The sequence below is a fragment of the Pelodiscus sinensis genome, chromosome 1 (assembly GCF_049634645.1).
Source record: "Pelodiscus sinensis isolate JC-2024 chromosome 1, ASM4963464v1, whole genome shotgun sequence".
In the NCBI taxonomy this organism is placed as follows: Eukaryota; Metazoa; Chordata; order Testudines; family Trionychidae; genus Pelodiscus; species Pelodiscus sinensis.
In genome coordinates this window covers 296,632,161-296,658,887 of record NC_134711.1, presented here as the reverse complement: position 1 = coordinate 296,658,887, position 26,727 = coordinate 296,632,161, and the positions used below count along the sequence as shown (strand labels likewise).

The 26,727-nt window shown below is 39.9% G+C and overlaps 1 protein-coding gene across 15 annotated transcripts in view; it reads left to right on the top strand.

Moving 5' to 3' along the window:
• The window catches only part of NBEA (neurobeachin), a 748,692-nt gene that overhangs the window by 88,581 nt on the left and 633,384 nt on the right, over positions 1–26,727 (top strand). For all 15 annotated transcript variants that reach the window (XM_075919184.1, XM_075919178.1, XM_075919179.1 and 12 more), the window contains exons 3-5: positions 3,001–3,101; positions 3,336–3,431; positions 21,838–21,959. In XM_075919184.1, coding sequence (XP_075775299.1) covers positions 3,001–3,101; positions 3,336–3,431; positions 21,838–21,959 — 319 coding nt within the window. The remainder of the gene's footprint in view (positions 1–3,000; positions 3,102–3,335; positions 3,432–21,837; positions 21,960–26,727) is intronic.

Here is a 26,727-nt window from a genome sequence, read left to right as displayed (position 1 = left end):
ATACCATATGCATCAAATAGTAATAAATTTTGAGGTATATTCTGCCCTCTACAAATACAATTGCACAATTAAAAAAATTTAGAAGGTGGTTAAGGTTGCAAAGTTGAGTACTCAAAAATAAAGGCCAAAATTGATCTCAGTGTCAACTCTGCCTCTTTCTGCATAATTCAGACACAGGGGGTTCTTAATTACCAGCTCAAATATTGTTGTTTCCTCAGGACTTCGGTCATAATCAGGGTTCAGGCTAGATGGTATGCAGTGAATGAGGCTGAACATTGATTGGACATATATGTGGAATCCCATAAGATGAAGAGACCGTATACATTGCTTACAAACTAAAATATTTTTTTGTTTTCCCATAATACTCGCTTCACAAAGATATCCTGGATACCCACTCTCAGAATCATAGGTTTGGAAGAGACCTCTGGAGGTCTAGTCCAACCCCCTCCCCAAAGCAGGACCAACCCTAACTAAATCATTCCAGGCAAGACTTTGTCAAGCTTGGATTTAAACTCCTCTAGGGATGGAGATTCTACCACCTCCTTAGGTAACCCGTTCTAGTGCTTCACCACCCTCCTAGTGAAAAATTTTTTTTCTTCCCCCTAATCCCTACCTCTTTGTTCTGCCATTTGTCACTACTGAGAACATCCTCTCTCCATCCTCTTTGGAATCTGTCTTCAGGTAGATAAAGGCTGCTATCAAAACCCCCCTCACTCTTCTGTAGACTAAACCAAGCCCAAGCCCTCAGCCTCTCCTCATGAGTCATGTGCTCCAGCCCCCTAATCATTTTGGTTGTCTTCATCTGGACTTCCTCGAGTTTATCCACATCATTTCTGTAATGGGGGTGGGGAGCAGAATGAGATGCAGTACTCCATGTGTTGCCTCACCAGTTTGGAATAAGGGGGAATAATTACTTCTCTATATCTGCTGGCAGTGCTCCTCCTAATACACCTTAATATGCCATTATCCTTGGCTACAAGGGCACACAGTTGACTCACATCCAACTTCTCATCCAGTGTAATCCTGAGGTCCTTTTCTGCTGAACTGCTGCTTAGACAGCTGGTCCCCAGCCTATAACAGTGCTTGGGATTCTTCTGTCCCATGTGTAGGACTCTGCATTTGTCCTTGTTGAACCTCATCAGGTTTCTTTTGGCCCAATCTTCCAATTTGTCTAGGCCACTCTGGATCTTATACCTACCCTCCAACATATCTACCTCTCCCCCTGGCACTCTTGCAATAAACATTTTTTTAAAACCCTCTTAGCTAATTTAAATTTAATCTATAGGCAGGAAAAGTAGAGACATCATTATTATTATTATTTTTAATAACCTGGGAGCATTCAGATCCTATAGTGAAAGTAGCCATGAGTTCCTAGATGGATTTTTTTAAAATTTTTATATGTATTCAGTGACTAAACTTGTACTTCATGAACAGTCCACATGCAACCTGTGCACTAAATGAGGTCTCATTCACTGTATTCTCCAGTTTATTCAAGCAGAGCTATCATCTGCTCTTTCAGTGGTACAAATTCAGAGCAAATCCATTGGATTCAATGGATATTCTCATTGCTCATACGGTATTTCAAATACTATTTCAAGTTTCTGTACCTTCCTTCTGAAGTATAAGAGCAGGTTTTTAAGTACATACCACAGTAAGAGTATTTTTAACTGCCCTCAAACTAACACATGACTAAAAAATGTTTAGTCACATTTTCAGAAAAAAATAATTCCTGGATACAAGATATGAAAAATTTCAGCTTAGAAAGTGACTTTGGTATTTAGTAACAACGAAAAAAGGCTAGTTAGAGAAAATGTTTAGGTGTCTCTTAGCTGTAACTGGTCCTATATCCTATGTCTGTAATGAAAAATGTTCTGGTAAACTAACAGGGAAATACGGTTAACTTTCTTAGCATCTCAGAAGCTATATCCCAGGCTGCTTTCTGTCCCCAGACCAGCCATGGAATCAGGACCGTTGTTTTTTGGAGATAAAGGACAATTTTGAATTTTTTTAGAACAAAGAAGGTTATGGCGAAGGAGATATCTGTCTGGTAAATTAGGGTTAGGGAAGAAGCATGTCTAAAACGTTGGCGGATAAGGATCCTAGTTTACCTTAATCTGTTTGGTCTGAATCCTCTGTATATTGGAATATGTTCCTTGAAATTAAAGTAACTTTTTGTATTTTCTCTCTGAAGGCCATAACTTACAGCGCCTTCCTCCTGCTATAGTGATCTCTGTGGACACTAATAGCAATTCTTAGAAATATGGGTTTTTGAGGAAAAGCAAAGAGAGCATGGAAAGAACCAAGATTCCCCAAACCATCCAAATATTTAAAATTAGTGTAAATATTTCATTTTTACATAAGTCTAAAAACTGTTTATTAATCTTGAATGTTACTTCTCTGAAAAGTGAATTTTTTTCCCTATAACCTATACAGGTTTCTTGGTTTTTGAAATGCTCTAATGGAGGATGTGTCATCTATTAGTCATTATATAGCAATCTTCATCATTTGTAGTGATGAACTTTAGCAGTGCCTCTTTTAACCTCATTGTTTGGCATTGAATCTAAAACTTTCATTTTTGGGTACCAAATTAAAAGAAGAATTCAGAGAAATAAAAATGCAAGATTATATGTACATCTCACACATACTAAATCATACTACAAGATGAATGAGGTAACACCCTAAAATGTGCAAGACAAAGATGATAAACATTCAACAATAGGTTCCTAGCCTATTGTGATAAAACTGCAAACATAAAAGATTGTTTTTGTGTACTTATTTACTGTTTTGTTAAAGTATTATGTGATCATGTGTTTCCTATACAATCATTTATGTGTAACGATAGACCACCTTGAAATCATATTTTGTTATACAATAGTTAAGGAACCAGTCTGAATAAAGCTTACTTTTAATTAAATATTCATGTCCTGCTTGTACTTGCAAATAATTTCTTTGACAAACAGTGTAATTCAAAGTTCAGAATAACTTTATTTTCCTTTGAAGATCTTCTAGTTGATATGTTGGGGGTTCTTGCCAGCTACAGCATCACTGTAAAGGAGTTGAAGCTTTTGTTCAGCATGCTTCGAGGCGAAAATGGAATCTGGGTAAGCTGCGGCCAGATAAAATATTAAGTGTCAGTGCATTAGTGCTTGAGGTTAAAGTAACTTGTCTCTAGAGGCATATGAAATTGAATTTTTATGTTAATTGAATTGTTTAAAAGTTGTGGGGTTTTTTTAAGTTTTAGGATTAATTTACTGGTTTCTCTGAATGGTTAATATAGCTACATAATATCATTACTAACTGGTTGCCTTGACATTTCTACAATTCTTCTTTAACAGCCAAGACATGCAGTTAAGCTATTGTCGGTCCTTAATCAGATGCCACAGAGACATGGTCCTGATACCTTTTTCAACTTCCCTGGCTGTAGTGCTGCAGTAAGTTTTTAACCAAAACACTTCTATTTTTGGGAACAATAAAATTGCTTTATTACATGCTTTACTTTATCAGGATTGGAAATCTTTCTTAATAATGAAATGTGGAACATATTACTCAGTATAATTTTCCCAGAATAAGGCTAGGCCTTAATGTTTAGCAAGCTTGTCAGTACTGGAATAGCACTGAGGTGACACCAGATCCCAAGGCACTTAATGTCAAAAGTAAAAGGAGATTATTTCTTACATGAGATGTATTGGAAGAGGAGAGGTATGTGGGGAAACTTTTTTTTTTTAAATAGAAAGTTTACAATAATAGTAAATGACTAAAACGAGGCTGATACTACACAGTCAGTTTAAACGTGTGTGTGTGTGGGGTATGTAAACATGCATATACATTTATGATAGTGATTCCCTAGTTCTAAATTTTATCATGTGCCTTTAATTGCCTCACCAGAAATAGTGTCCACTGATTCATCTTACTTGAGACTACGCTAATATTTTTAAAAAACAGCTTGCCAGACAAATGCTCATTTCCCCCCACCCTAAACTGTGTACTCTGCTTTTCCAACACTCTTTAAAATACATCTTCCTGACTCCCTGGACAAGCAATTTTTAGCTTTGGACAGGGTCAAGGTGGAAAATCCCACGCACCATCATGGCTTAAACTGGAAGTTGCATGTGAGTGGAAAGAGAGAATTCTCAGTAACCAGCAGGATTAAGCACTCACTTCTAACCATAAAAATGTGGTACTTTTATTCAAGTAAAGTAGTTTATACAGGCTTTATGGCACTCTGAGATGTTTAAGTTGGACTAAATGTAACTTAGATATATAACTTGATAGGCAAAAGAATAGGAATAATGATGCCAATAATATTTTTCATAAACTCTTAACATTAGTATGCTATGTATAATACAGAAAAAATAAACATTATGGTGTAGAGTATAAAATTTTTTTGTATAAGATGATCAGTGTAACTCATTTGTGATTCTGAGTGATGCCCAAACCAAATCCCTAATGATAAACACTTTACTCCATGCAGTTGTGTATACTTATTCTCTCTATATATTTGTACATATAGCATTACACATTTTAGATACATATAAATGCTTTATATGTAATATTACCCACAAAAATAGATTAAAAGAACATTTGTAAAGTTGAGCACTCAAATTAGGAAATTCAAGAATTAAGGTAGCATATATGTGTACAATAAAACCTGTGTTATCTGGCATGCTTGGGGATTAGGGCTTTCCGGTTATCTAAAAATTCCGGTTATCTGAGGGTTCCGTCAATCTAGGAAAAAACAATGGATGATAATAGTAAAACTCAAGTTTTTAATATTGGTAGTTTTGTAGCGTGAGGCAGTTAGTCTCACATTTCTGTTTTGAGTTAAAGATGATTAGTACTTCTTCAATAAAAAATTAAGTCAATTGTGGTAAACCAAGCCAGGCCTGTGCGCCTGAAGATGTGACAGTATTGTGACTGAGGGCAATGCCAGTTAACAAAGTTTTCTGGTTAACAGAGTGCCGGATAACAAAGGTTTCACTGTATATGCCTTCTGGATAGTCTTTACTTACTTGATGATTATATACTTTTTCTCCACAAGGGCCCTTTCTCATTCAATGCACAAAGTGGATGCTACTCAATAAATGAGCAGCCAGCTATTAAATATTGTTTTATGCTCCTTATTCAGTATGGCTATGTCGACACAGCAGTACTATTTTGGAATAACTGATGTTATTTCGAAATAACATAGTCCACGTCTACACACAAATAGTTATTTCAACATAGTGTCTAAATAATGTTGAGCTGGAGGACTGCTTACTCTTACTCTCTAACCCTCATTGTACAAGGAGTAAAGGAAGTTGGGGGGGGGGGGGAGTGCTCTAGTTTGAAATAACTGCTGTGTAGACAGCACCAAAAAATGAAATAAGCTATTTTGAATCAAGCTATGCAATTAATGTAGCTCAAGTTGCGTAGTTTATTTTGAGTTTAGCCATGCCCTTACTGTCCGAAGCCTACATTATTCAGCTGCTCTAAATTTAAGTATGTATTAATTTGCTCTTGGGCTTGGCTATGGTGCTCATCCATATGATGTCTAAGTGGTTCACAAACATTTCACAAAACCTCTGAGTTGAGATGATATCCTGATTTCATAGATGATGAGGTGAGAGAGATGAAGTTCAGAAATATGCACTGATACTGGGAGCCTCGTTTGAAATGTCTAAGAACTGATTTTTCAGTATGTTCAGCATTATATAATCTTTTGTGTGTCCAAACCATGTTTCACACTGACTTTAATTGCAGCTCTAAGAGCTCAGCACTTGCCTAAATTAGGCTCCAAGGTCTCAAGCTCTGCACCCAGAAAATTAGGATCACATAATAAGTGACCATCAATGAAACATTTGATTTAATGGAGTTGCTTAGGAACTGGCTCAGAGGAGCTTCATAACAGAGAGCAGGGAAAGAATCTAGTTCACCAGAGCAGCATTTAACTGTCCCAAACATCCTTTCTCTTTTTGCAAATCTTTACCTCTCTACACATACAATATACCTTCCAATTTTTGCAACAGAAATTGAACAAAACAGCAGTCCTGCGCTCAGCAGCATCTTTCACTGAAGAACCATGATTCGTCCCTAGAGTAGATCCAGTTTGATAACCACATGAGCAGATTTTAAAAAAAGCAAAATGAAAACACATGCACATATCTTCAGAGGGGATGATATTAACACCCTCATTGTTAACAATCAGGGTTAGAACCAAGGGTGAGTTGATTAAAATCACTATAATAGGGCACATCTAGACTACATTTTAATTTTGAAAGAGGATATGCAAATTCCCAGGGAATTCCGATCACTTGTTTGAAAGTGGGTCTCTTGAAAGCAAAAGTCGTCTGGATGCAGTTTGTTCAGACCTACCCCCCTCTCCCCCACTTTTTTGAAAAACTGCTCTTCCTAAAAAAGGTTTACGCGTTTTTTCAAAAAATGTTTTTCTGAAAAAAAGCGTCCAGACTCCTTTCGCTTTTGAACGATCTGCTTCCAAAAAATTCTTTAAAAAAAGATCCTCTTTCGAAATTAAAATGTAGTCTAGATGTACCCTATGTAAAAAACTTCACTTTAAATAAATTTTAATAAACTTTTTTATTTGAACTCAGTTTCTAAAGAGAAGGGTTTTCTCATTGGGTGATGTAAATCACCATATTTTTGTGATTTTTAACTAAATAGAGCCTTCACACTAGATTTTGTACATCTTTTGTTATTTTGGATAGTAAAGCACTATAACTATATGCTTTTATTCAAGCAATGAGTACTTAATATTTCCACGTTCTTATTAATTGTACTTCGTTAGTATGTTATAAAATGATGAATTATATGGTGAACAATATATTGCTTGTATATGAGAAGTACCCTTTGGTCGTCATTTGTGTCGCACTCCATTAAGATATTAACTGTAATTTAATTAAAGACACAAAATAACATGAACATTTTTATTAAGCAAAAGGAGCCCTTCATATATAGTATATGACCTCTTGTGTCACGTTATTAAAGCTTGACCTCAAAAGTTAGTTGTATTTTTTCTGAATTAATATTAAATAAAAATATTAAATGAATCAACATGTTGCATAGAATCGCTATGGATAGTAATTACATGCTCCAATAATAAGAAATTAGCAGTAGGGATATATTACCGACCACCTGACCAGGACAGCGATACTGACATTGAAATACTGAAGGAGATTAGAGGGGCTACCAAAATAAAGAATTCTATAATAATGGGGAATTTTAATTATCCCCATATTGACTGGATACATGTCACCTCAGGAAGAGAAGCGGGGAGAAAATTTCTCAATGGCTTAAATGACTGCTTCTTGGAGCAGCTGGTGCAGGAACCCAGAAGAGGAGAGGCAATTCTCGATTTAGTCCTGAGTGGAGTGCAGGATCAGGTCCAGGAAATAACCGTTACCGGACCGCTTGGGAATAGTGACCATAATAACATTTAACATTCCTGTGGTGGGAAGAACACCTCAGTAGTCCAGCACCCTGGCATGTAATTCCATAAAGGAGAATTACACAAAAATGAGGACGTTAGTTTAAACAGAAATTAAAAGGCACAGTGACTAGAGCCAAATCCCTGAAAGCTGCATGGAAACTTTTTAAAGACACCATAATAGAGGCCCAACTTAAATGTATACCCCAAATTAAAAAACATAGCAAGAGACCTAAAAAAGAGTCACTGTGTCTTAACCACCATGTAAAAGAAGCAGTGAGGGACAAAAAGATATCTTTTTAAGAAGTGGAAGTCCAATCCTAGTGAGATAAATAGAAAGGAACATAAACACTGTCAAATCAAGTGTAAAAATGTAATCAGAAAAGCAAAAAAAGATTTTGAGGAACAGCTAGCCAAAAACTCAAAAAGAAATAAAAAACATTTTGTTAAGTACACTAGAAGCAGGAAGCCTGCTAAAAAACCTGTGGGTCCCCTATGTGATTGAGCTATAAAAGGAGCAATCAAGGACGATAAAGCCATTGCGGAGAAACTACCCTTTAAACCTATCCTTTAAATCGGCTTCTGTACCTAATGACTGGAAGGTAGCCAATGTGACACCAATATTTAAAAAGGGCTCTAGAGCGATCCTGGCAATTACAGACAGGTAAGTCTAACTTCAGTACCGGGAAAATTAGTCGAAACAATAGTAAAGAATAAAATTGAGGCATGTAGAAGAACATAATTTGTTGGACAAAAGTCAGCATGGTTTCTGTAAAAGGAAATCTTGTTTTACTAATCTATTAGAGTTCTTTGAAGGGGTTAACAAACATGCCGACAAGGGGAATCCAGTAGATATAGTATACTTAGATTTTCAGAAAGCCTTTGACAAGGTCCCTCACCAAAGGCTCTTGTGTAAATTACATAGCCATGGGATAAGAGGGAAGGTTCTTTCTTGGATTGAGAACTGGTTAAAAGACAGGAAACAAAGGGTAGGAATAAATGATAAATTTTCAGAATGGAAAGGGGTAACTAGTGGTGTCCCCCAAGGGTCAGTCCTGGGACCAGTTCTTTTCAACTTATTCATAAATGATCTGGAGAATGGGGTAAGCAGTGAGGTGGTAAAATTTGCAGATGATACAAAACTGTTTAGGATAGTCAAGACAGAAGCAGGCTGTGAGGGACTCCAAAAAGATCTCACCAAACTGAGTGACTGGGCAACAAAATGGCAAATGAAATTTAATGTGGATAAGTGTAAAGTAATGCACATCGGGAATAATAACTCCAACTATATGCACAGTATGATGGGGGCTAATTTGTCTACAACAAATCAGGAAAGAGATCTTGGAGTTATTATGGACAGTTCTTCTTCGAGTAGTGTCCCTGTGGGTGCTCCACTGTAGGTGAAGGGTCGCCCTGAGCCACAGATCGGAGCTTTGTAATAGCAGTTTCCCCTGTTGAGCCACGCATGCCCAGGAGGTGTCTCGAGCCCTTCCTGCCTCCTGAGGAGCGCGGCTCAACCCTCTCCCTTTCAGTTCCTCTTTAACCATCCTTGTCAGCGGATGGAGCAGCCAGGAGCTCCCTGTCAGACTGACTTCTTTCCTCTTAGTTATTTAGGCATAGTTAGCTTCCCCTGTTTTATCCAAGTTACTCTTTCCTTGTTTAAAAACAAACAAACTAGAAATAGGAAAAATAGACTTAATTAAATTCCCCCCTTCAGGGGGCTTGAACTTACCTCAGACCGGGACTCCGGTGAACTGGCGTTCTCCCGCTTGTCAAAACGAGAGACATAAAGACATTAAAAAAAAAAAAGAAGCAAAACCACATAAACTATAACAATAAATATAAATATATGAATTTCAAGAAGGAGAGAGCCCGCAATGTCCGGCTCCTCAGGTTTTAAAATGTGCAGTCAATGCCGGGACCCAATGCCAGCTTCAGATGGTCACTCGTACTGCATTCGTTGTTTGGGGGAGATCCACTCTCCCCACAACTGTACCCACTGCAATTCCCTAACGGTAAGAGCTAGAAAAGACCGTGAGCTCCGCCTCAGAATGATTTTATTTGAAAAAGCTTTACAGCCTGCGGGGGAACAATCTATAGCGCAGCAAGAGCCTCCGCCGCCTTCCAGAAACATTCCGAGAGCGAGACCCTCTCCATCCCGCTCTCTTCCAGCCTCTTCCTCTCCCAATCACAGAAGAGGCACACCAGGCTGGGAAGTCCCCTGCCACTAAGGCTTCAGGGTGATCCTCCCACTCCGTGCTGGCATCGGGGCGCTCAACAGCTGAGCGGCCCTGGGAGTGCTCTAAGCAGCCGGCATGGCATGAAAAGCCGGCGCCACTTCAAACCGCGGTGCCGCTTGAAACTGCGGCACCGCTTCCAGCCCCGGTGCCGCTTCAAGCCTCTGCGGTGCCGAAAGCTACACCACGGCTTAAAGCTGCGGTGCCTCTTAAAGTCACGGTACCGCAGCAAAAGGATGGGCAGCTTCCGAAGCCACTGGCACCAGATGATGCTCCGCTGGTCCTGCCACAGCCAGACAAGCAGCCAGATGAGGCTGCTAGGGATCAGCCCAACAAGAGACTGATCCATACAGCAGGCATCATTATCTGTGCCTGCCCTCTACTTCTTACTCTCCTGGGAGGTCTCCATCAAGGCAATCCCCTCCCAGGTTGATATCACCGTTGTCTCTTCACGATGCTCCCCTTCCTGATGATGACCACCGCATGGTCTATTCCTCGCGACATCCATCACCTGGGAAGGCTCGCTCCCACCATTATAGGGCTCTGCCACAACATGGCCCATGGCACCCATACTGGCCTTACCCACCTCCACCTTATCCACCGCAATGGGGACCGTGGGAACACTGGGAGCCATATGGACACCGCTCCCCACCTCGCTCCACCGCATCCCAGAGAAGTTTGCCCCGGCCACAGCCCCTACCTCCAGCAAGTTTTTCGGAGGACAAGGCGGAACGAATCTCAGACAATGACTCAGATACTCAGTCAGTAAAAGTCACACACTCTGATGCCCTTGATGCACAACCAGAGGATGCCGTAGTACCATCAAACACTGGAACAATTGATGATCAAAAACAGTTCCAAGAACTATTCAAGAGAGTAGCGACAAGCCAGAATGTCTCCCTGCAAGAGGTGCAGAAGAAACAATACCAATTGCTAAAGAATCTACATCGGACACTACATGGCAAGATTGCCCTACCCATAGACGAAGCAATCATGGAGACCTCAGAAGATCTGTGGAAGACGCCTGCATCCATCCAACCAACTAACAGGAAAATTGGCAAAGTACTTTGTCTCCTCAAAAGACAACGACTCACCCACAACCTAACTCACTAGTCGTGGACTCAGCACAACAACGAGCGAAGCTTCCACAATATAGGACGGGCAATGCAGACAAGGACCACAAAAAGTTGGACTCCTTTGGCAAGAAAATATACTCCTCTTCCACTCTACAACTCAGAATATCAAACTACTCTGCTCTCTTAGCAAATCACGACTTTGGCAACTACTCAAAACTGGGAGAACTAATGGCACATCTCCCCGACTCCAAAAGACCCATCTTAAAATCAGTAGTACATGAGGGCCATATGATTGCCCGCACCGCTTTCCAAACGGGAATGGATGTAGCTGACACTGTAGCCTGAGTTACAGCTACAGCGGAGGTGATGCATAGAGCTTCTGGGCTCCAGTCGTCTGGAGTTCCCCACTAACTCCAGCCGAAAGTGGAAGACTTGCCATTCGACAAGCAAAAGTTATTGGCAGCCACTACGGACGAAATGCTCCACAACAGGAAAAATTCTAAGTCCACACTTGCACGTTAGGTATGTGCACGCCACCCTATAAACGCAGGCGATACACCCCATATAATTCATATAATCGATACCGGTATGGACAATACAATCGACCACAGAGGCCTTATGAAGACACCAGACCAAGACTGCGAGGTCCCAGAAGGCAACCCAACTAAGCCTGCCCACTGGCTACCCAACCATCTAAGCAGCAAATTTGAACATTTGGTCGAGGGCCTGCAAGACCTCCCTCACGATCTAGCACCACCTCAATACGGCCATCTATTCAACCACCGCTTGCGCGCTTTCCTCCCACAGTGGGAATCCATAACAGCGGACCTCTGGGTCCTAGAGATAATTCGAGTGGGCTATACCATCCCTTTTATTTCTATCCCCCTACCCTACCCCCTACCCCATCCCTTTTCAGGGACCACTCTCACAAAACCCTTCTAAATAAGAAATCAATTGGCTCCTCATCATCGGAGCTATAGAAAGGGTTCCCCGAGAGTTCCACGGGAGAGGGTTTTACTCGAACTATTTCTTGACCGAGAAAAGAACGGGGTTGGAGACCTATATTGGATCTCCGCAAACTGAACAAATGTCTCAAGAAACAGCGTTTCAAGATGGTCACTCTCTCCGCAATCATTCCTGCGCTAGATCAAGGGGACTGGTTCGCAGCCCTCGACCTCCAAGATGCCTATTTCCATATAACCATCCACCCCTCCCACAGATGCTACCTACGCTTTGCGCTCGGTCCAGACCACTTCCAATACAACGTTCTTTCCTTCGGCCTCTCATCAGCTCCGAGGGTGTTCTCGAAAGTACTAGCTGTTGTAGCTGCGTACCTCAGACAGCAGAACGTTATCATATTCCCCTACCTGGATGACTGCCTTCCAAAGGGATCCTCATACGCCGAAACCACCTCTATGATTCATACGACCATGGCCCTCCTCAATCGTCTAGGCCTCCTGATCAACAAAGACAAATCAACGCTGCACCCGGTCCAAGATATAGAGTTCATTGGTGCACGACTGGACTCCGTTACAGCCCGAGCATACCTACCTAGGCAACGTTTCGCAACTATACAGGAAATTATAACCGGGATGCTCACAATGCCTATACCACAGTACTTACATGCCTCCGACTAATGGGACACATGGCTTCCACCACCTACGTAGTCCACCATGCTCGCCTACACTTTCGATGCTTCCAGCTCTGGATGGCGACCGTTTACATCCCATCACGACACCCTCGAAGCAAGAGAATTACTATCCCACCAAACGTGCTTGCATCCCTACCATGTTGGACCATGCCAAACAATCTTCTGGCAGGGGTTCCATTCCAACAAACCGAACCCACTATCCAAATTACCACGGATGCCTCCCTCCTCGGCTGGGGTGCACATATGGATAGCTGCGAAATTCAGGGCAAGTGGTCCCCAAACGAGACACTTTTGAACATCAACATTCTCGAATTAAGAGCAGTAAAGAATGCTTGCGCACACTTTGCTTCCGACATCGCCAATCATACAGTTCGCATCCTAACAGACGATATTTGCACGATGTTCTACCTAAACCGACAGGGCGGAGCCCGCTCCCTATGCGCGGAAGCTATTCGCCTTTGGAACTCGTGCATCCGCAACCAGGTCACCCTCATAGCATCCTATCTGCCAGGGGTGAACAATACCAGAGAGGACTCCCTCAGTTGAAACTTCACCTTAGACCATGAATGGGAATTACATACAGAGGTCCTAAACTCAGTTTTCCACCAGTGGGCACGGCCATCTATAGACCTCTTCGCTTCGGCCCAGAATTCCAAATGTCCCCAATTCCGCTCACGTGCGGGACTTGGCAAGCATTCTCTGGGGGATGCCTTCCAAATCAAATGGGCAGCCCCCCTACATTACGCCTTCCCCCCCCCCCATACCTCTCATCCCAAGAGTCCTACGCAAAATCCTGTGAGACAATGCCCTAGTCATCCTGATTGCCCCATCATGGTCTCGCCAAACCTGGTACCCATACCTTCACAAGCTAGCGGTCCAACCTCTATTATGGACCTTAAAACATCAGGACTGTCAATTTCCTCTCTGAGTACATCTCTCTGCAATAGCAGCATTTCATACCTCAGTGGACGGCTTCTCCATTTTTAACCATCCTATCACGAAGAGGTTCCTCAAAGGACTCCAAAATGTGTACCCACCATACAAGGCCTCACCCTCCCCTTGTGGGACCTAAATCTTGTTTTGGACTACCTGACCAGACCTCCCTTTGAACTGTTGGCAACAATACCACTTCACTTCCTTTTTATGGAAGTCTGCTTCCTCTTAGCCATCACCTCAGTCAGAAAGGTGAGTGAACTTGCAGCACTAATGTTGGAACCCCCTTACACAGTTTTCACAAAGGATACGGTCATACTTAGACCCCCACCCGACGTTCCTGCCTAAGGTCTGTACGGAATTTCACGTCAACAAACCGATCGTATTACCTACCCTTTTCCCGAAACCACACTCTTCACAGAGAGATGTCACCCTGCATACTCTGGACATCCGGAGGGCTCTGGCCTTCTTCCTAGAAAGAACAAAACCATTTCGTAAATCTGAAAGACTTTTTATTTCCATCGCTGAATGATCAAAAGGGGCACCAATATCATCGCAACGAATCTCAAAGTGGATTTTGACATGTATAATTAAGTGCCACTCTCTAGGCAATAGACCGCTACAGCGCCCACCACGAGCGCATTCCACCCGAGCCATGGCTGCCTCTACAGCCTTTCTGGGCAACGTTCCCTTAAAAGACATTTACCGGGCAGCAACATGGTCTTCAGACCATACTTTTGCTAAACACTATGCTATTCTTCCACAACTCAAAAGTGATTCAGCAGTTGCCACAGCAGTGCTCTCTACCACTGCCAAACAATGACTCCGGCTCCCTCCAGCCTTATGTTGAATACTGCTTTGTAGTCACCTAGAGTGGAGCACCCATGGGGACACTACTCGAAGAAGAAAAGGGAGTTACTCACCTCGTGCAGTAACGAGTGTTCTTCGAGATGTGTGTCCCCATGGGTGCTTCACGACCCTTCCTACCTCCCCTCTGCTCAGAGTCAAAATTCTCGAGAGGAGACGAACTGAAAGGGAGGGGGTTGAGCCGTGCTCCTCAGGAGGCGGGAAGGGCTCGAGACGCCTCCTGGGCATGCGTGGCTCAACAGGGGAAACGGCTATACAAAGCTCTGATCTGCGGCTCAGGGTGACCCTTCACCTAGAGTGGAGCTCCCACGGGGACACATCTCGAAGAACACTCGTTACTGCATGAGGTGAGTAACTCCCTTTTCTCTGAAAACTTCCACGCAGTGTGCAGTGGCGGTCAAAAAGGCAAATAGGATGCTAGGAATTATTAGGAAAGGGATAGAAAATAAGACCCAGAATATCTTACTGCCCCTGTATAAAACTATGGTACGCCCACATGTTGAATACTGTATACAGATGTGGTCTCCTCACCTCAAAAAAGATATTTTGGCCTTGGAAAGGGTTCAGAAAAAGGCAACTAAAATGATTAGGGGTTTGGAATGAGTCCCATATGAAGAGAGGTTAAAGCGACTGGGGCTTGTCAGTTTAGAAAAGAGGAGACTGAGGGGGGATATGATAGAGGTCTATAAAATCATGAGTGGTGTGGAGAGGGCCTATAAAGAAAAGTTATTTATTAGTTCCCATAATAGAAGAACTAGAGGACACCAAATGAAATTAATGGGTAGCAGGTTTAAAACTAATAAAAGAAAGTTCTTCTTCACACAGTGTGAAGGCTAGGACTATAACAGAGTTTAAAGAGAAGCTAGATAATTTCATGGAGGTTAGGTCCATAAAAGGCTATTAGCCAGGGGATAGAATTGGTGTCCCTGGCCTCTGTTTGTCAGAGGCTGGAGAGGGATGGCAGGAGACAAATCGCTTGATCATTGTCTTCAGTCCACCCTCTCTTGGGCACCTGGTGCTGGCCACTGTCGACAAACAGGCTACTGGGCTAGATGGACCTTTGGTCTGACCCAGTACAGCCATTCTTATGTTCTTATGAATTGTTATACAGAAAAGCAAACTTTAACTCAATTTTTGATACAGGCTCAATCATGGATTCTATATATTTTACTTAAATGTTGTTAGACAATTCAGTATGTTTAGGTCATTCATTTGCAGATGGTTATCCCCTTAAAATAGGTCAGACCAAAGCAGACTGTGAAGAACTTCAAAAGGATCTGAAAACTAGTTGTCTGGGCAACAAAATGGATGATGAATTTCAGTGTTGATAAATGCAAAGTAATGCATATTGGAAAACACAATCCCAGTTGTGTATAAAATGATGGGAACTAATTTGGCTGTTTACCCTTCAAGAAAGCGATCTTGGCATCGTTGTGGATAGTTCTCTGAAAACTCAATGTGCAGCACTGGTCAAAAAAAGTAAACAATGTTGGGCATGATTTAAAGAAAGGATAGAGAATGAGGCACAGAATATCTTATTGCCCCTATATAAATCAATCATATGCCCACATCTTGTATACTGTGTGCAGATATGACCGCCTCATCTATAAAAAAGCTATATTGGCATTTGGGGAAGTTCAGAAAAGAGAAACAAAAATGATTAGTTGTATGGAACAGCTGTTGTATGCGGAGAGATTAATAAAACTGGGACTTTTAGCTTAGAAAAGAAAAGATTAAGGGGGGATAGGGTAATGGTCTAGAAAATCATGGCTGATGCAGAGAAAGTAAATAAGGAAGAGTTACTTATTTGTTCCCATAACACTAGAACTTAAGTGAAATTAATAGGCAGCAGGTTTAAAACAAAAGGAAGTATTTCTTCACACAATGCACAGTCAACCTACGGAACTCCTTGTCAGAGGGTGGTGTTGAGTTCAAGATTATAAAAGGGTTATAGAAAAGCTAGATAAATTCTGATGAATTTATGGAGAATTAGTTAATCAATGTCTATTAGCCAGGATAGACAGAAATGGTGTCCCTAGCCTCTGTTTGTCAGAAGCTGGGAATAGGAGAAAGGGATGGGTCACGTGATGGATCTTCTGTTGGTTCCTCTGAGGCACCTGACATTGGGCACTGTTGGAAGACAGAATACTTAGGTAGATGGGCCTTAAGTCTGGATCAGTGTGGCCATTCTTATAGAATTGTAGAATCAGAGAATATTGGAAGGGACCTTGAGAGGTCATCAAATCCAGTCCCCTGCCCTCTCGGCTGGAGCAAGCACCATCTATATAATTTCTGACCGATGTCTATCTAACCTGCTCTTGGAATCTCCGTCACTGGAGATATCTATACCCTATTCCAGTGCCTAAGCATCCTGATGGAGTTTTTCCTAATGTCCAATCTAAACCTCCTTTGCTGCAATTTGAGCCCATTGCTGCTTGTCCTATCATCAGAGGATAAGGAGAATAATTTTTCACTTTCCTCCTTCTAACACCGCCTTTAGGTACTTGAAAGCTGCTGCCATGTCCCCTTCCAGTCTTCCCTTTTCCAAACTAAAGAAACTAAGTTTTTTCAGTCTTCTCTCATAGCTCATGTTTTCTAGACCTTTAGTTATTGTTTGGCTCTTCTCTGGACTTTCTCTAGAGGGAAATAAGACACCTTTGCCAATGGGTTTTTCTCTGTGTTTATTTTTATTGATGAGGTCTCTTGATGAATTTTGAGTAATATGTAGAATAAGACGAAAGGAGCATAAAAGAATGGCAAATATGAATAATGGAAGAATTAGGCAAGATTGTGTGTGTGTGTGTGTGTGTGTGTGTGTGTGTGTGTGTCTTACACTCGTGCGCATGTGTACGCGCGCACACACACACGGCTTGATGAACCATGGTGAGATCTACTCGCCAGCCCCGCATCGCGCATGCGCCAGACTGGCACTGCACATGAGTGCAGCACCAGTGATCGGGCGACCAGCTGAGATCTACTCGCCATGGGTGAGTAGACATAGCGATTTGTCGAGCCCTGTGTGTATGTGTATATAAGTATATATATTCTGCTACCTAATATACAAAATAAAAGGCTAGAATTAAAAAATATCTTGAAAATGTAAAAAATTAAAATCTTGTGGTTATGTATTCAGGTTCTTACTTGGGGACAATTTATAAAAGTGTCAGTGGTTTACTTGAGAGTAAGCACAATACATGGGATTATTTGAAGGATATCTTAGGTTTCTCTCCTGAAGAATTTACAATCTATCTTGTTATATAAATGTGAAACACATATAATTGACTCTCAACTTGTCAAGGCTCAAAAGTGGGACACCATATATGACAGACTTGAAGTATTCATGTTGGGAACCTTTATACTATGTGTGATATATTCTTTTGATACTAATTGTCTAATGTGGAAATAATTTGGAAAAGGCTAGTTTGTCCCTCAGTGATGTGTCCCTGTTTTCAACTGTGGGGTTATGCATGTGCACCATAGTGATAAGTCTTCAGATGTATTATGAGCTTTTTATAAAGAAGATGGTGAACATTTGTTCCCCATATCTAATGAAGTAGGACAAGAAGCAGTGGCCATGGTCTGCAGCAAAGGAGATTTAAGTTAGGCTGTGTCTAGACTGCAAGCATCTTTCGAAAGAGGCTTTTTCGAAAGATACTTTTGAAAAAGCCTCTTTCAAAAAAGAGCGTCTCAGGACTACAACCAGTACTTTCGAAAAAGCAAGCTGCTTTTTCGAAAGAGAGCACCCAGGCAGTCTGGAAGCTTTCTTTTGAAAAAAGCATAGTTTGCATTACATAGCGCCTTTTTTCGAAAGAGCACTTTTGAAAAAGGAGTTCTTCCTTGTAAAATGAGGTTTTCTGTGGTTGAAAAAAACTGCCGTGTTCTTTCGATTTACTTTCGAAAGTACATGGCAGCAGTCTAGACACAGGGCAAGTTTTTTTGAAAAAAGGCCACTTTTCTAAAAAAAAAACCCTGTAGTCTAGATACACCCTTAGGTATTAATTTTCCCCCCAACTCTGCAAGAATAGTTAAGCTTTGGTATAGGCTTCCCATAGGGATTGTGGAATTGGAAGTTTCTAAGAAGTGTCTAGCAGACATCTGTCAGGGATGGTCTAGGTATATTTTTGATCATACCTCAGCATGAGGGGCCGGGTTTATGAATTCTTGAGGTCCCCTATATTTCTATGAATTTGTGAATTTTTAACAATAGAATTAAACTTTTATGGCATATTAGGGGCTAAAAAACCTGACACTCTTCAAAATGGAGAAAATTTGAGAGCTGTGCAAATAGCATACTTCTTCTTTTTCTTCTTTTTTTTGTGTTATGGAAATAACAGGTATTACTCTATTCTTGGTGGTGCTTTTTGGGATAAACAAAAAGAAACACTGCCCTCCCCAAAGTACTTAATACAGTTTCACATCATGCTGTGTCCAATTATAACACTTTTTTATTGTTAGTATGAAATGTTTTTCTTCTCTCCCCTCAAAACAGGCAAATAACTTACTATTCCCCAAGCAAGCAAGTTTATTACATACTAGCTTATGCTTGGAGTTGTGGCAGTTGTTCTAAATCTTTTCTAGGAGGGTGGTTGTGTGATTAACCTATTCGGCTTTTAAGTAGTCCACAAAGTTAATACCCTTTCCATACTTCCTAATCAGGATAGCACAAATGTTAACTTCCTCTACTAGATAACTGAAATGTATTAATCTTTCCCTGCTCAAGGAATCCAAGTTACTCTAGTTTGTTCTATAATACCTATTTGTTCATCGTTGTTCATTCCCTCTTCACACACTCTTCCGTCCCTTTGAAAAATGCACTGATGTGGGACTGTTTTGGAGTGGGCAGAGAGAAAGCTTAGAATAAGTGATAACTTTGGCAAAAAACTAAATAAAACCAGTGTAAAATGTTTGTCTGAGATACTACTTAAAACGATCTTGCCTCGCTTGAAGAAGATAGGTTATTCAGTTTTAGAATTAAATGGACCTATTACCTAGAAGAATATTTCCATGTACTTTTTTGTGTCAAGTACAAAAAGGTGAGACGACATTGTTTGCAGATAGTCATACAGAAGGCTGTTCCCTAATTTCAGTTATCTAAAAATATGCTATATTTCGTTTTGAACAACTCTCTCATATTTGGGACTTTGCCATAATACTCTGTGGTATCATAAACATTTAATTCCAAAAAACCCCCATGAAAGTGTGGCACTTTAGTTATAAGTACCATAATGAGAAAAGAAAGGGTATCTAACTTGTATTAGTGGGTAGGCCCACTGCTCAGTGAGGAGGGAGAAGCAGTAACAGGAAACTTGGAAATGGCAGAGATGCTCAATGACTTCTTTGTTTCGGTCTTCACCGAGAAGTCTGGAGGTGTGCCTAACGTAGTGAATACAAGGAGAGAGAGGGTAAGTTTAGAAGATAGGATACACAAAGAACAAGTTAGGAAAAAAATCACTTAGGAAAGTTAGATGTCAGCAAGTAACCAGGTCCTGATGAAATGCATCCCAGGATACTCAAGGAGCTGATAGAGGAGGTATCTGAGCCTTTAGCTATGATCTTTGAAAAATCATGGAAGACAAGGGAGATTCCAGAAGACTGGAAAAGGGCAAATATTGTGCCCATCTATAAAAAGGGGAATAAGAACAACCCAGGAAACTACAGACCGGTCAGTTTAACGTCTGTCCCAGGGAAGATAATGGAGCAGGTAATTAAGGAAATCATATGCAAACACTTGGAAGGTAATAAATAGGGAATAGCCAGCATGGGTTTGAGAAGAACCAGTCATGCCAAACTGATCTGATAGCTTTCTTTGATAGGATAACGAGCCTTGTGGATAAGGGAGAAGCGGTGGATGTCATATACCTAGACTTTAGTAAGGCATTTGATACGGTCTCGCATGATATTCTTATTGATAAACTAGGCAAATATAACTTAGATAGGGCCACGATAAGGTGGGTGCATAATTGGCTGGATAACCGTAGTCAGAGAGTTGTTGTTAACGGTGCTAAATCCTGCTGGAAAGGGATAACAAGTGGAGTTCCTCAAGGGTCTGTTTTGGGACCCGTACTGTTCAATATCTTCATCAATGATGTAGATATTGGGATAGAGAGTACGCTTATTAAGTTTGCAGATGATACCAAACTGGGTGGGGTTGCAACTTCTTTGGAGGATAGGGACATAATTCAAAATGACCGTAGCAAGTTAGAGAAATGGTCAGAGGTAAACAGGATGAAGTTTAATAAAGAGAAATGCAAAGTGCTCCACTTAGGAAGGAACAATCAGTTCCATACATACAAGATGGGAAGCGACTGTCTAGGAAGGAGCATGGCGGAAAGGGATCTAGGGGTCATAGTGGACCACAAGTTGAATATGAGTCAACAGTGTGATGCTGTTGCAAAAAAAGCAAATATGATTCTAGGTTGTATCAACAGGTGTTTTGTAAGCAAAACTCATGAAGTCATTCTTCCGCTCTACTCTGCACTAGTTAGGCCTCAGCTGGAGTACTGTGTTCAGTTCTGGGCGCCACATTTCAAGAAAGATGTGGAGAAATTGGAAAGGGTACAGAGAAGAGCTACAAGAATGATTAAAGGTCTAGAGAATATGACCTATGAAGCCAGGCTTCATGAACTGGGCTTGTTTAGTTTAGAAAAAATAAGATTAAGGGGGGACATGATAGCGGTTTTCAAATATCTAAAAGGGTGTCACAAGGAGGAAGGAGAAAATTTGTTCCTCTTGGTTTCTGAGGACAGGACAAGGAGTAATGGGCTTAAAGTGCAGCAAGGGAGGTTTAGATTGGACATTAGGAAAAAATTCCTAACCTGTCAGGGTGGTCAAATATTGGAATAAATTGCCAAGGGAGGTGGTGGAATCTCCCTCTCTGGAGATATTTAAGAACAGGTTAGATAGACATCTGTCAGGGATGGTGTAGACGGAGCTTGGTCCTGCCTTGAGGGCGGGGGGCTGGACTCGATGACCTCTTGAGGTCCCTTCCAGTCCTATTATTCTATATATTATTTATCGCTATACTGCAGGCCAACTCTTCAGCCAATGACAGCCTTTAAAAATCAAACATTTTTTCAAAAATGCCAGCAGCCATGGCACTGATTAAATCACATCCTTTGAGTTCCACACAGGCCAATCTCTAACATTTGTTTAGTTTTATCCTCATGGCCAGTTACTAAACTTCTCCACTTCAGTATGTAACATCAGGTCAAAGGCCATGAAAATAGCAGTATAGTTTTCAAATCCTTACAGGGCATATTTAAAAAAATTACAATTTGTTGCATCTTTTGTCTTGTCCTCTACCATGAATAATTTGCTCCTGATATTAAATTAAATTGATTTGATTTTTACAGTTTTCAGAATTAAAATTTTAACACCTATTAAAATAATGTATTCTGTTTTCTCCTCAGAATGTTATCTCTTTTGTAATGTAGTCAGAATATAATTTGTTTATTAATATCTTAAGTCCTCAATTGACATAATTTATGTAGTTGGTGAATTTAAAACAAGAACATTTCAAGAGTAGTTTAACAATAAAGCATTTATAGTACAGTAACTAAAATATTTTGGGCCTTTCATAATAGTAATGTTTGATTAAAACAATGCAAATCCACATTACATACACTAGTACTTTTACTTTTTCCTTTTATGTAGGCAATTGCGTTACCTCCTATTGCTAAGTGGCCTTACCAAAATGGGTTTACTCTTAACACCTGGTTTCGTATGGATCCATTAAACAATATTAATGTAGATAAGGATAAGCCCTATCTCTATTGGTAAGTAACTTATACATATTTGTTTTCCTTATTAAAAAGTTAATTTAAAAATAGTAGATGAAGCTCTTTTTGCCAGCATTTCCACATTTTAATAATTTTTACTTTGTTAGAAACTTCTCTAAGATTGCCTATGCTATTTATTTCCTAATATTTGAAATGCAACAACGCAAGCAATATTCTTTTTATATCAACTATAAGAAACAGGTTAAATCTATGAATGAGAGAAACAGCCTTGGTTTCTTTGAAAGATCTACAGCATGACCAAATTCTCTGCATTACATATTTCATTGTATGTTCTATCTTTCCCTTCTACTTTCTGCTACTATTGTATTTAAACCACAAAGATTGCTTATTTAAGTGTTAGAATGGTCAGAAATATTACACATCTCATTCAGTATGTAGGTCTCCCCCTGCCATATGTACACTCACCACACAAACCCACAAGAAGGCGGCTCCTACAAATGTTTTTTTCCTTACTGATCAATCGATCAAATATTACTACATGCTTAATTTTTCTGCATATTACAGATAACTATAAAAGGGAAGTTCTAATGTTGTTTCCTATCTATCTTCACTTTGCATAGGTTTATAAAATATCAGAAAAATGTAATATTTGATAAATCAGATATAGAAGAGGGCACAATAGATAGATAAAATTAATTTTCTCATCCAGAATGTGATTGGCGTATACCCTAATCTTTTCCTTAAGATCAAGCTATTCCCATCCATCCTACTCTGTGTCTCAAAGAAAGGACTAGTCATCTTGTCTGAACTTGAACACTTGTACAAGCATTTGTTCCCCAAATAATTTTCATGTAGTTTTACTAGCTATGCCCTTATGCATAACAATGTTGCTTATGCTCATTTATCTATCTGCTTGCCTTTCTGGTTCATTGTTAGGCTCAATTTAACATAGGGACTCATGACTTCTACTCAGCTGAATTCTTTTTGAACTAAAAAAGCAATGAGGAGGCCTGTGGCACCTTAAGGACAATCAGATTTATTTGGGCATAAACTTTTGTGGGTAAAAATATACCTGACAAAGTGTTCTTTACCCTTGATAGTTTATGCCCAAATAAATTTGTTAATCTTTAAGGTGCCGCAGGACTCGTTTTTACAGACTGAGACTAATGCAGCTACCTGTCTTTTTTTTTTTTAAACTGTACACCACGGAGAGGGCTTATCAACCTGATTTTTATTTTGTTCTATCAGCGAGGGATAAACCCACATTCAACACTAATAAGCATGAGTGGGAACACTTAACATGTTTCTTGTATCCCTGTCAGATTCCACTCCTGAGAATAGACTAGGCTTAAGTAGTCTAATTAGAGAATTAAGCCACATCTTGACTTCCTGGAAGATCAGTGCTATGGCAGTTGATCTTCTGCATTCTATTTAGCAGGTCTAGTAAAGACCTGCTAAATTGAACACTGCAGGTTGCCCCTGTCAGCACTAGTACTCGAACTCCTTGCGAAGAGTAAGGGAAGTAGATGGGAGTGTTTCTTGCATTGACTTTCTATTTTTTTTGTCTGTTGCTGGAACTGTGTATCTTAAGCCGACCTTCCCCTGTAGTGTGGACCTGGCCTTAGTTTTTGACTGTGTAAGAATGCTAAGTAACTTATTCAGATGTAGCATTGAGAGGCATCATATACCTCAAAGTTGAAGAATCTTTCAGCTGACCAGTGTGCTCTGGGAATACAATACTTTCTGTGGAGAAAAAATATTTTATAGGTATATGTTCAAAGTTAAATTGGAATTATGGGATTAGATTGTTTTGCATTTTATTACTATTATGTACTTTCAGTGTTTAATTAAAATGATCTATTAAAATTTTGTGTGACTGCAATGCCTATATATCCAGGACAACTCTTAAACTAGTTTCTGCCCATTTTTGCTTTGGAAAAGCTTAAAACCTTGGCATGCAATCTGAAAATGTGTTTTCTTTAATATTTCCTTACTAAATGAATTATTATTTTGTCTTAACTATTTTTTATTATACTTTTAATTTCAGTCTTAAAATATATTGCCTTAGATCTCATTCTCAAATATACAGCATGCTAATGACTTTGCTACGGAGAAGTGGCACAATTAAAAATAGTCTAAATAGTAAAATGGGTGAACAAGAGTGCCTAGTTTTAAAGGAGATATTGATAGAATAGGCATCACGGAAACTTGGTAGAATGAGGACAATCAATAGGACAGTCATATCCGGGTACAAAATATATCGGAAGGACAGAACAGGTCATGCTGGTGGAGGAGTGGCACTATACGTGAAAGAAAATGTAGAATAAAAAATATAGAAAGTAAACATTTTAAATGAGCCAAAATGTTCCATAGAATCTCTATGGATAGTAATTCCATGCTCCAATAATAAGAATATAGCAGTAAGGATATATTATTGACCGCCCGATCAGGACATTGATAGTGACTATGAAATGCTAAGGGAGATTAGAGAGGCTATCAAATTAAAAAAACATGGTAATAGTGGGGGATTCAACTATCCCCATATTGACTGGGTACATGTCACCTCAGGACAGGATGCAGGATAAAATTTCTTTATGCCTAAAATGACTTCTTCTTGGAGCAGCTAGTTCTGGAACCCACAAGGGGAGAGGCTATTCTTGATTTAGTCCTAACTAGAGCGCAGAATCTGGTTCAAGAGGTAAATATAATTGGACCACTTGGAAATAGTGAACATAATATAATAAAATTTAACATCTCTGATGTGCTGCTGAGTTGTTTTTCCCAAAACTGTGGCATTTAATTTCAGAAAGGGGAACTACACAAAAATGAGGAAGTTAGGTCAACAAATTAAAAGGTACAGTGACAAAAGTAAAATCTCTTCAAACTGCATGGAAACTTTTCAAAAACAGCATAATAGAGGCCCAACTTAAATGTATACCCCAAATTTAAAAACACAGTAAGAAAACCAGAAAAGTGCCACTGTGGTTTAACAAGTAAAAGAAGCAGTGAAAGATAAAGTGAAAGTCGTATCCTAGTGAGGAAAATAGAAGGACCATAAACTTTGTCAAATTAAGTGTAAAAATATAAGAAAAGCCAAAAAGGAGTTTGAAGAACAGCTAGCCAGAAACTTAAAACATTTTACTATTACTTTAAGTACATCAGAAGCTGGAAGCTGGTTAAATAACTAGTGGGGCCTTTGGACGATCGAGATGCAAAAGGAGCACTCAGAGATAATAAAGTCATAGCAGAGAAGCTAAATAAATTCTTTACTTCAGTCTTCACAGCTGAGGATATTGGGGAGATTCCCAAACCTGGACCATTCTTTTTAGGTGACTCATCTGAGGAATTGTCCCAGATTGGGGTATCATTAGAGGAGGTTTTGGATAAACTTAACAGTAATAAGTCACCAGGACCAGATGGGTTCTGAAATAACTCAAATGGCAAATTGTGGAACTAAAAACTGGTTTGTAACCTATCCTTTAAATTGGATTCCGTACCTAATGATTGGAAGATAACTAATGTGACACCAATATTTAAAAAGGGCTCTGGAGGTGATCCTGGCAATTACAGATCAGTAAGTCTAACATCAGTACCGGGCAAATTATTTGAAATTATAGTAAAGAATAAAATTGTCAAACATAGAAGAACATAATTTGTTGAGCAAAAGTTAACATGGTTTCTATAAAGGGAAATCATGCCTTACTAATCTGTTAGTTGTTTGAGGGAGTCAACAAACGTGAGGACAAGGAAGTCCAGTGGATATAGTATACTTAGATTTCCAGAAAGCCTTTGACATGGTCCCTTACCAGACCCTCTTATGTAAAGTAAGTTTTCATTGGATAAGGGGAAGCTCCTTTCATGATTGATAACTGGTTAAAAGACAGGAAACAAAGGGTAGGAATAAATGTAAGTTTTTGGAGTGGAGAGAGGTAACTAGTGAGGTACCCCAAGGGTCTATCCTGGGACCCATCTTATTCAACTTATTATAAATGATCTAAAGAAAGGGGTAAACAGTGAGGTGACACAATTAGCAGATGATACTAAACTGCTCAAGATAGCTTCAAACAGATCTCACCAAACTAAGTGATTGGGCAATAAAATGGCAAATGAAATTTAATGTTGATAACTGTATCATAATGCATGTTGGAAAAATAATCCCAACTATATATACAATATGATGGGCACTAATTTGGCTACAACTACTCAAGAGAGAGATCTTGGAGTCATTGTGAAGAGTTCTCTGAAAACATCCACTCAGTGTGCAGTGTAGGAGAAAATGCAAATAGAATGATAGAAGGCATTAAAAAAGAGAGAATGACAGAAAATATCTTATTGCCTCTATATAAAACCATGGTACGCCCACATTTTGAATACTGCATGCAGACGTGGTTGCCGCGTCTCAAAAACGATATATTGACATTGGATAAGGTTCAGAAAAGGGCAACAAAAATTATTAGGGATTTGTAATGGGTCCCATATGAAGAGAGATTAAAGAGACTTGGACTTTTCATCTTAGAAAGGAGGAGACTAATGGAGGATATGATGGAGGTCTATAAAATCATGACAGGTATGGAGAAAGTGAATGACAAGTTATTTACTTATTCCCACAATATAATTAATAGGCAGCATGTGTAAAACAAACAAAAGCAAGTTTTTCTTCATTCAGTGTAGAGTCAACCTGTGGAACTCCTTGCCAGAAGATGTGGTGAAGGCTAGAACTTTAACAGAGCTCAAAAAAGAGCTAAATAGATTCATGGAGGTTAGGTCCATCAACAGGAATTACCATTCCTACCCATCATGGCTA